Source organism: Lepidochelys kempii, chromosome 2 (genome assembly GCF_965140285.1).
Source record: "Lepidochelys kempii isolate rLepKem1 chromosome 2, rLepKem1.hap1, whole genome shotgun sequence".
Taxonomy (NCBI): Eukaryota; Metazoa; Chordata; order Testudines; family Cheloniidae; genus Lepidochelys; species Lepidochelys kempii.
The window spans coordinates 43370056-43381607 of record NC_136381.1 but is presented as its reverse complement, the minus strand read 5'-3'; the positions used below and the strand labels follow the sequence as shown (position 1 = coordinate 43381607).

The following is an 11552-nucleotide window of genomic DNA, read 5'->3' as shown; positions in this document are numbered from 1 at the left end:
AATCTTTTCGTCACTCGATTACAGACCTAAAAGTTGCAATTCTTCAACAAAAAACACTTCAAGAACAGACTCCAACCAGAGACTGCCGAATTGGAATTAATTTGCAAACTGGATACAATTAATTTAGGCTTGAATAGAGACTGGGAGTGGATGGGTCATTACACAAAGTAAAACTATTTCCCCATGTTTATTCCCCCCCTCCACCCCCCACTGTTCCTCAGAGGTTCTTGTCAACTGCTGGAAATGGCCCGCCTTGATTATCACTGTGAAAGGTCCCCCCCTGCTGGTAATACCTCACCCTAAGTAATCTCTCTCTTGTTACAGTGTGTATGGTAACACCCATTGTTTCATGTTCTCTGTGTATATAAATCTCCCCACTGTATTTCCACTGAATGCATCCCATGAAGTGAGCTGTAGCTCAGGAAAGCTCATGCTCAAATAAATTGGTTAGTCTCTAAGGGGCCACAAGTCCTGCTATTCTTTTTGCGAACACAGACTAACAGGGCTGCTACTCTGAAACCTGGGGGAGCATCACTATGTTCCTGCCCCGCCCCCATCATACCGGAACTGATTTGAGACCCAAATTGCCTCGGTACTTGCACTTGTGTGCTCCGGCCACCTCCCCGCTCCCTGAGACTAGGGTTCCCCCTGAGGCGGGGGCGACACCGGGAGCAGCAGGAAGGGAGGAGCGCCCGCCGCTCCTTGGGTGTTTGAGCCGATCCGCTCCCGGGACCACAGGGAGGAGAGGCCGCGGGGACCGCGGACCAGACGCCCTCGCCCTGGAGAGGGCGGCGGGAGGAGCAGGCGGGAGCCCTTGCGGCTCGGCCGGACGCTGGCGATGGAGGAAGGTGAGAGGCTTCATGGCGTGTGCCCCCGTATCATCCTCCCCCGGGGCGCTAGGCCGGCCATGGCTGTGGGGCCGGGGGGAGGTGCGTGGGGCTGGGGCTCTGCCAGGCGGGCGTTAGGAGCCGCGGGGCCTGGGCTGGGGCGGGGGGAATTGGTGCCAGTGACAACGGGGGCTGCTCGTGCGCCGCCCCTGCCTGACGCGGCCGTGAAGTTCCCGGAGCGAGTCCGTTCCGCGGCGGGGGGCGCGGCGGCGGCGGCGGCGGCCTGCGCTCGCTGGGCTGAGGGGTTCCGCGGGCCGTTGGAGCGGCGGGGCGGGGCGGGGCGGGGTTGCCCCGGTGATGTGGGTCACAGGTGATTGTGGAAACGGCAGCGGAGCCGGCCGTGTCGCGATCGATGGCAGGAGCTGGGTGTGATCGGGCGCCCCGGGTTGCTGCTCCGGGCTCGTCCTCGTGTGTTTTGAAACATACGCGTTTAACTAAATATCACAAGGCTTTTAAGTGGCTCCATGAGCCTGCACCCTTGTTTCGTTTTGCACCGATTGGAGGATCTCCTCGTCACCCTGCCTTGTGTGAAGACAAAGCTAAACTTCGCGTTCGTCAAAGTTTGCTGCCTACAGACCACTTGTTGCTTTACTAATTGCTGATCTGGGTAGCTGTCTTCACTCCTGTGTACTCTGCAGTGGCTTACTGATCACAAATCCACCTACTCCATGCCATTTTCCTTTTACTCTAAACCACACTAGATGAAACAATAGTAATGCTTACAATTATTGGATTTCTACAAGTTCTGTAAATGGGAAATTTCTATAATTGCAAATACTGACTTTATGGAAAAAAAAACCTGTGGCACTTTTGGAGCCAGAGAACAATGATACCATATCCAGATGTTCTTAAATTGGGATGAGTTTTATGTTAGAAACATGGGACTATTCTTGTCAGGATGCTGCCATTTTAAAAACAAAATAAATTTACTACTGTAGTTGAAGGATTACTGTACTTGAAAGACTAGAGAGAAAAATATTTTTTTCAATTTATTTTGTGTTTTGAAATCACTCTGTGTATGATCAGTTTTCCCTTGTTGCTTATGTAGGTATAATCCTTCTTCTCATCCCCAAAAATAAAAGAACCAGAAAAATCTTGTAAAATCACGGAAGTTGGTAGGGAGTTTTAAGCCTTGTGCTGGCTCCTGAAACTACTGTTGAAATCTAGTCAGTTTCATAACATGAGTTAAGTTGACATTGTCCTCTTGTAAGTTATTTTAGTTTCTATGGAAACACTTCATGGTCCCAATCCTGCAACTGGACCTGGATGGGTGAACCCGTAAAATCTATGGCCCTCCAAGTGAACATGAGCGTCCAACACAGAGATCTAATTGCATATAACTTCATAGTTTTTAGGATAAACCAGAATACCTTGATGATTACTGTCTGCTGGTCTCAGAGGAACAGCCGTGTTAGTCTGTATTCGCAAAAAGAAAAGGAGTACTTGTGGCACCTTAGAGACTAACCAATTTATTAGAGCATAAGCTTTCGTGAGCTACAGCTCACTTCATCGGATGCATACCGTGGAAACTGCAGCAGACTTTATATACACACAGAGAATATGAAACAATACCTCCTCCTACCCCACTGTCCTGCTGGTAATAGCTTATCTAAAGTGATCATCAAGTTGGGCCATTTCCAGCACAAATCCAGGTTTTCTCGCCCTCCACCCCCGCACACAAATTCACTCTCCTACTGGTGATAGCCCATCCAAAGTGACAACTCTCCACACAATGTGCATGACAATCAAGTTGGGCCATTTCCTGCACAAATCCAGGTTCTCTCACCCCCCCACCCCCCTCCCAAAAACCACACACACAAACTCACTATCCCGCTGGCAATAGCTCATCCAAAGTGACCACTCTCCCCACAATGCGCATGATAATCAAGGTGGGCCACCCCCAGCACAAATCCAGGCCTTCTCACCCCCCCCCCCATGAATGCCAAAATGGCAGATTTCAGAGTAACAGCCGTGTTAGTCTGTATTCGCAAAAAGAAAAGGAGTACTTGTCTGCTGGTCGTTGCTGTTGCATGAAAGTATCCAAAAATGCATTGTTTTGGTACATGGTGCTGAATATCCAGAAGTTTTTATACAGTTGTCAAATCTGTAATCTCAGCATTACACATGTAAAAGGATCAAATTATTCTGAACTATAAATGAATTTAACCCAACATCATTTTATAAACAATTAAAGTGAAGCCTTACTTTCTGCACAGGCATATCAGGAAGTTGAACAGAGGAGGTCTTTCACTAAAAGTTGAAGACAATTGTACTGGGAACTTTGGAACACTATGAAGTGGTTATTTAAGATGAGAAGTTGCTGGAGATGAAGGAACTAGAGCAGGGGTTCTCAAACTGGGGGTCGGGACCTCTCGGGGGTCATGAGGTTATGTGGGGGGTAGTGAGCTGTCAGTCTCCACCCCAAACCCTGCTTTGCCTACAGCATTTATAATGGTGTTAAATATATAAAAAAGTATTTTTAATTTATAAGGGAGGTCGCACTTAGAGGCTTGCTATGTGAAAGGGGTCACCAGTACAAAAGTTTGAGAATCTCTGAACTAGAGGCTGTGTCATAAAATCAAAATCCTGGACTTATTTTTAGTTGTCACCTTGCTTGACTTTCATTTCACTTAATTAAAAGGATTTACAGAAGTGGAAACAACATTTCTTTCTTGTTTAAGGGAACTGCAAATCAAACAGAAATAGCATACTTGTATATTTTGTTTATTGATTTTGGTAGCTGTTGAGCAATCCAAAAAACCAATGTCCAGATCATTTTGTGGACTGATCTGTATTTATATCAGAAATGGAAGTTTTAAGTTTGGGGATTTTTCTGTGATTACTGATAAATTCAGAGTTTACTGCAAGCATCTGTTATAATTAAAATTTAGATTGTTTGTTTGCCAAAAATATATATATATGTAGGCACTAGCTACAGTGGTAGCCTACTGATATTGATTTGGTAATGGCTAGTATGACAGAGTAAGGCATCTAAGCTTTCCTGCTAAAATGCACACAAAATATCATTAAACACTTACATGTAGATTTTACTTCTTCATATTGTATAAACATAAATTATGTGTCTGTTCTAATGCACTGAGTTTTTAACATTACTGTCTAACGTTTTTTAATCTCTTTAGAGCAAGGTGGGAACTAACTCCATCTATATTTATTTGGATTTTTATACCATGCTACCATCATCAAATTTAAGCACGCTAGAGATTTCTTTTGTCAATCATATTCCCAAACCTGCTCCCATTGAAGTAGATGGAAAATTTGCATTGAGTACAAAAAAGACTTGTCAGATTATAGATCTGTATATTTTACTGAAAATATTTTTTAAAACATTGTGTTTTTAAACCGTATTTCCTAATAGGCCAGACACCAATTTGAACCATCTATTTGTATGTTATATCCTTTTCCTGAACTTTTAGGTCTAATGACTGGAAACTGAAGCTAGACAAACTTAAACTGTAAATAAGTGCAATTTTTTAGCAGTGAAAATAATTAACAGTTGTAAAGGTTTACCATAGGATGTAAAGATTGATGTCTTTAAATTAAGATTGGATGGCTTTTTAGAAGAGATGCTCTAATTGAGCCCCCAGTTACTGGATGAAATTCCAAGGCCTATCTTATGCAATAGGTCAGACTGGATTCATAAAAACGTTCCCTTGTGGTCTTAATATCTATGAATTAGCCTCTTTGCCCTTTAGATTGTAAAATCAGGGTGGGGGCTTAGACTTTATTTTTGGAAAACATTATGGATTCTACGGAAAATAATAATAATGAGAGCAGAAACAGGCCTATAATCTTTCTATGTGCCTTCATTAAATGACTGGCTTTTTTGACTATATGAATTCTTGGTTAAATTAGCATGTATGGGTTTAATCTGAGTAGATTTGGAAGTTAAAAAGGTCATCACTATTCATCTTTATCTTTTAAAATCTTAACTATATAAAAGTAGCAGTAACGGGCAGGTCTTTTAAAAAAGCAATGTGGGCCTGATGCTGATCTAACTTACACTAATGTAAATCACAAGTCAATGAAGTTACACCAATGTAAAAACAGTGTGAGAACAGAATCATGTCTATATCCATTAATTTAGACAACCCGTTTTCTTCATTATATGCCAAAGTAACTATGAAATAAAATAACAAACTTTCAGTACAGGATATCACAATCCCCAAAGCAAACTTTAATGAATTCTCGAAAGGATCTCATGATGGATCTCTTGTATGTTAGTTATATATTCAATATAAAGGTAGAAAGTTGATTTAACACATTTTTGTTTAATGGGACTTTTATTGAATATACTATATATGAGGTTGCGTCAGTAACAATAACTGCTGTGTAGATTTCTTAGAAATGATACTATATATTGCAATAACTTCTGGGACTATCTTAAGGGGCAGAAGACCTGCGACAAAGAAAGAAGCAAAATTGCACAGAAACTGACAAAATGGCTCCGGATGAGAGAAACAAAGAAAACCCAAACCTGGGAAGATCGCCAAAATGTAAGCTGCAGCATTTTCTGTTAACTTCTCATTTTTTATTGTTCTTATTAAACTATGTAAATTGTATGGAATTATGTTTCTAGTACAATAATTATAGAATAATTATTTTGAATGAGATTCTTTGGGTGGTTAAAAACATACACACATGCCCTACAATCTACTTGTGGTGAAACTTTGTATATCATGAAGCAAAAGGATAGTGCTTGATCGTTTCAATTTTTTGCAATGTGCAAATTGCATTTCTTATTATAGAAAATCTCTGCTTAAAGTTGCACTTTTTTGCCTGTTTAAAAACAAAACACTTCATTAAATTTATGTGCGTGTGTATTTGTACACACTTACATCCTTTAATGGAGTCTGGAATTTTCTAGTACAGAGGTAGGCAAACATCTGGCCCACAGGACCGTCCTGCCCAGCCCCTGAGCTCCCAGCTGGGGAGGCAATACCCCCGGCCCCTCCACCGCTGTCCTCCCTCCCTTGCAGCTACTCCACCGCGCAGCTTTCGCCTGCCCACCTCCCAGGCTTTCCAATAAGCCTATCCTGCTGCTCTGAGTGGCATGGTAAGGGTGCGGGGGGAAGGGGAGGTTGGATAAGGGGTGGGAGGTCAGGGGACAGGGGGTGGTTGGATGGGGCAGAGGTTCGGGGGGGGGGGCGGCAGTCAGAAGACAGGGGGTTGGATAGGGGGTGGGGTCCTGGGGGGTCCTGGGAGGGGGGGACAGGGAATGGGGGGGTTAGATAGGGGGTGGGGTCCTGGGGGGGCAGTTAGGGATGGGGGTCCTGGAAGGGGGCTCTCAGGGGACAAGGAGTGTGTGTGTGTGGGGGGGGGGGGGTTGGATGGGTTGGGGGGCCTGTCAGGGGCCAGGGAGTAGGGGGGGTTGGATGGGGTGGAGTCCCAGGGGGCAGTTAGGGGTAGGGGGGGTCCCGAAAGGGGGAGGTCAGGGGACAAGGAGTAGGGGGGGTTGGATGGGTTGGGGGTTCTGAAGGGGGCGGGGAGTGGGAGAGGGTGGATAGGGGGCAGGGGCCAGGCTGTTTGGGGAGGCACAGCCTAACCTTCCCTACCCGGCCCTCCATACTGTTTCACAACCCCAATGTAGCCCTCTGGCCAAAAAGTTTGCCCACCACTGTTCTAGTAGCTTATAAATTAGGATGGTTGAATTGATAATTCTGCACCAGGAATAGAAGAACTAAAATAGTTCTAGATTTTTAAGAAATGGAACAACTAAAAGCTTTTGTTGTTTTATGTATGGGCAGTTCAATAAGTTTGTTACAGACCCTCAAACATTTTGAACACAAAATAGAGGGAGCTAGAGTTGAAATGGGTGCTGATTGAATTAAAGAAATCTGTAAATTCCATAGTAGCTCTGCCTTATCACTCATGAAGAAGAAAAAGGAAACAGTTATGTTAAAGTATTGGTGGCAATTTTCTTGAGAGCTAATGAATGTTACCTTCTGTTGCCTGTATACATCTATTACTGTGTGTGTAATAAAATCGAAAGTTCAGTCTGGTTTTCTCTAGGATGTATTTCCTTACTAGATTGTTTCAGAAATCATGATAGTTAATATGGGGGTAAATTTTCAGCATGATGTGTAGGTATTTATCTATGAAATCCCCATTCAGCATTAGTGAGGAATGAGGGATAAAACTCCCTTTCGAGGAATGCAACTCTGCTATATGGTTTCTTCATGTGTCTTAAAAACGATGAAATATTAGGTTAATTTTAAGGGCCTTAAAAAAACTTGCTGAATTGTAAGTAAACTAGTCATGTGAACTTAAAAAAAAAAAAAAAAAAAAAAAAAAAAAAAAGTTGGCACATTAACAAAAGTACTATATTTCTCTGGAGTATTTTTGCTTTTTAATATTCTTTTACAGATGTCTTATTTCAACGTTTTGCAAAGCTTTTCTTTGGCTGTGTCGCAGCTATCACTAGTGGGATGATGTATGCTGTGTACCTCTCAACATACCATGAACGGAAATTCTGGTTTTCCAGCAGGCAGGTAAAAAAGTAGAATAGTTGTGAAATAATGTCGTGTTGTATTTTTAATTCTCCCCATTAATCAGGATGTCAGGTTCAGACTTCTTGTTCCTGCTTTCAAATCCCTAAATCATGTAGCCTTTGCTTACATCTGTGACAAGGTCCTTTGTATCCTTTCTGCCAATAATGCCAGTCTTAATTTCCCTCGTCTCCTCCAACATATGTCTTCATGCCATTTTCTGTCCTGCTCTTTATGGTTCAAACACCCTCAGCTCATTCATATCACTTCTGAAAACTAACTTCTGCAGCAGTGCCTACAGTATGCACTATAAAAAAAAAAAATCCTAAAATGGAGCCACCCACATGTACATATGCCTAAACTGAGTAACCACATAATGGTGTATGTAATGTATGTCTGTCCTTTCTTCATCCCATTCTAGTGGATGCTGTATTCTCGCTCCATTTAGATTGCAAACTCTCTGAGAAGAGACCTGTCTTATCTGCTGCTAGACATTAGAAACTTCTTGGGTTCTAATTCCAGAGCTGACCCCCAGCTCACCCTGTGTCTTGAGCATGTTATTCATGTGTTCCTGTTTTCCCATATGTAAAATGGAGATAATGCTTTTTTTACAGACATTTTGGATTCATTAGTAGTTAATATTTACAAAGCACTATACTAATGAGAAGAGCTGTTATACCTTGTGTATATATTTTAGTATGTAATCATCTAAACAAGCTTTGCTGGTTTCCATCTTGTTTTCTTGTTTTGACAACATCAATACACTAACTAGGTTTTATACTTCTTGTCTTGTTGAGAAAACACTCTTTATGGCCAAAACAACCTAGAAGTTTTAAGAGGCGAGTTATACCCATATGATGCCTTTTACCTGCATTACGTTGGCAAAAGGTGCTATACTATAAAAGATCTGCTCTAGATGTAATAGACCTACAAATATTTGGAAACCGTCATGTTGATTTTTAAGCTATCCCTACAAAGCATTGTACTGACAGCCGGTTGCAACCTCTATATTTAGGTTGCTTAAGGCTTTCTACTATAAGATTCTAGTGACCTCTTTTTTGAGATGCTTTAACACCTATGTTGTTTGGAGCAAGTCTCTAAAATTTTGCTTGAGGAAAGCCCCTAAGTTAGAGAAATGTCTTTTCTTTATCCTGTGAAATTCTGTTCAGGTTTTGCTGAGATCCAAACTGAAAATCACCATTTCTCTTGTGTCACTTGCATTGCTCAGAAAATTTTTGGCAGCATTTCAAAATAATATCTGAATATGAACATTCTAAAAGTAGGCCCATGTCACCAAAGTAGCAACAGTGGGCACTGCACTGGGAATTCCTGAGAGCTGCGAGTGCAGCTGTAGTGGTGGGAGGACAGAGCCTGGCCGAGCTTAGTCTGACTGATTTACCATGTGGTTTTAGGCAAGTCGCTTTGGTTCTCAGTGTCAGTTTCAGGATCTGTACATTATAGGTAACAATACCATATATGACAGGGGTGCGGTGAAGATTAATGTTTTGAAGATGTGGATTCATATCCATATGCTGTATTACAAAACTAGCCTGTCTGAAAATATGTGGTCTTTTAGAAGAAGAAATTATAGGAGATAAATATATATTTAATTATTTTATTTTCTTCTAGGAACTTGAACGAGAAATTACATTTCAGGGTGACAGTGCCATTTATTACTCATTTTATAAAGAACTGCTAAAGGCTCCTTCCTTTGAAAGAGGTATGACAAACGTTGATTCGAGTCCCTTCTACATAGGTTTTTATACCTTGCTAATCACCAGAATATCTGAGTTCCTTCCAGTAGTACATTAAGCAACACAACAATACATGTGTCATGTATTGTTTGTTTTCTCATCCTCTTCCCAAAGGGAGATGCATGTGCAGTGGAGAGTCTTGCTTTAGTACTGTTGTTGTCGGAAGAGCGTAGTTGTTGACATTGTTCTTTGTTCTGTAACTTTAAACAATCTTTTAGATTAGTTTACATTTATTTATTAACCTTGAAAAGTCCTTTTTCCCTTTGAGACAGTGAAGCACTCTAGTAGACTAAGAAATTTGGTTTTAGACTCCTATATAGGTATAAGGGTCAGAATCATTAAGAATCTCATGCTGACTGAACACTTCGAGATCTTTGCCACAAAATAAACTCTTATCTACCCTATGGATTCCTTTGAGCCACCTTAGTTCGCTAATGGTGTTAACTGAAATGAATCTTCATCTGACACTGAACTGTATGTATATAAATTCTGATTCCCATTTGTGAAGTAGCTGCCCTGTCTTCTGGAATTTATGCATGCATGTTTGTTAATAAATATACATGCCGTGTTTTTGTTAAAGATGTGGATGATCTTTAATTTCTCAGTGGTTTTTCCCTTTCTGATTTTCATGTTAACCTCAAAATGTGATTAAGAAAATATACACCAAATTCCATTGTTTGGGAAGGATAAATTGCATCCAGTGAACAGTTTTAAAAAATCATGCTGTATACTAGGAACTGAATAGACTATTTAAGCTTTAGGCAATGAACTTGGACTCTATATTTAAAGGGTAGCTCAACGGATGTTTATAAAGGGAAATAACTTAATGCTGACTTCCTCAAAATAATCAGGGTGAGGTTGCATCTAGCACAATCCTTTCTTCTTCCTTTTAAATTAGGTGTGGATGTATCAGTCGGTAGTCTTAATAGTCTGATCTACTGCTATCCTGCTTTTACACCACTATTACTGTCATTCCTACAAGCAGTATAAGGGATTTTAGAAAAAATCTTTTCTGCCCTCAGGTGTTTATGAGCTGACACACAACAATAAAACTGTATCGCTGAGGACTATAAATGCAGTGCAGCAAATGACATTGTATCCAGAGTTGATTGCCAGTGTTTTATATCAAGCATCTGGTAGCGAAGTATGTGTATCTCTTCTGCTTTGCTTTTATATTTACAATATAATATGGGTATGAAGTTTTGTTTGCTATGTGTGTTGAAAGGATGTGGTCTGAGCATAACACTGGGATCCAGGGTCTCTTGAGCTCTAATCCAGCCTCTGACAGACTCTCTGGGCTTGTCTATGCTAGACTTCTTTACTTAGGGCTTGGCTACACTTGCAAGTTAGAGTGCATTAAAGCAGCCCCAGGTGCCCTAGCTCACTCCCCGTCCACACTGGTAAGGCACGTAGAGTGCTCTGACTGCACGGCTAGAGCGCTCCTGGTACTCCACCTCAGCAAGAAGATTAATGCTTGTTGCGTAGTGGCTGAAACGCCCAGGCGTCAGTGTGAACGAGGTGTTACATTATTGCGCTCTAATCAGCCTCCGGAAACATCCCATAATCCCCTTAAGTCAAGTGGCCACTCTTGTCATTGTTTTGAACTTGCCTAAGAATGCGGATATGCCCTTTGAAAGCTCTGTTTCTGACAGCTCGGCTCTGAGACAAAGCAAGCCGTTACTGTGGAATGCTCTGTGTGTGTGTGTGAGAGACAGAGGCGGGGAGGAGGGGGAGGTCTGCTGCTGTCTGAACTTACAAGACAGCATGCTGACATGCTTTCAGCCCCCCAAAAACCCACTCTCTCCCCCCACATACAGACAACACACTTCCTGTCACGCTCCACCCCACCCCCATTTGAAAAGCGTTGCAGTCAATTGCATGCTGGGATAGCTGCCCATATAATGTACTGCTCCCAATGCCACTGCAAGTGCCGCAAACGTGGCCATGCCAGTGCGCTTGAAGCTGTCAGTGTGGACAGATTGCAGCACTTTCCCTACTGCGCTCTACGAAGGCTGGTTTAACTCAAAGTGCTCTACATCTGCAAGTGTAGCCATGCCCTTAGTGCTGTTTGTTTTTTACTTTTGTTGCCTGTTTCAAAAGTGTGGGGAGTGTCCATGCTAGCCTTTACATATGTTAACCCCTTGAGTTAATTCACAGTCAATTTGTATGTCTACAGAAGTTTATTGTAGACATATTCCATGTGACCTTGGGCAAATCACAATTTAGTAAGTCAGGCTTACTTCACAAAGGGAGGATTAAATAATGTTTTGGAAAGGACTTTGAAATCTAAATCTACCCTACTGATTTAAATTTTTTCTTTTGTGAAAGCTAGAAGGCCCTGCACAGCCTAGCCAGCTTCTATTTTGAGCAGGTCTACACTTGAAAGTTTTATCATCATAACTGTT

At 41.9% G+C, this 11552-nt stretch overlaps 1 protein-coding gene across 4 annotated transcripts in view; it reads left to right on the top strand.

The window, feature by feature from the left end:
- Positions 1–638: 638 nt before the first annotated feature.
- The window catches only part of DPY19L4 (dpy-19 like 4), a 52617-nt gene continuing 41703 nt past the window's right edge, over positions 639–11552 (top strand). For all 4 annotated transcript variants that reach the window (XR_012157131.2, XM_073330556.2, XM_073330555.2 and 1 more), the window contains exons 1-5: positions 639–848; positions 5294–5401; positions 7272–7396; positions 9023–9113; positions 10170–10291. Coding sequence is in view for 3 of the 4 variants with exons in the window: in XM_073330556.2 (XP_073186657.2) it covers positions 839–848; positions 5294–5401; positions 7272–7396; positions 9023–9113; positions 10170–10291 (456 nt within the window). In the remaining variant the exon portion in view is untranslated. The remainder of the gene's footprint in view (positions 849–5293; positions 5402–7271; positions 7397–9022; positions 9114–10169; positions 10292–11552) is intronic.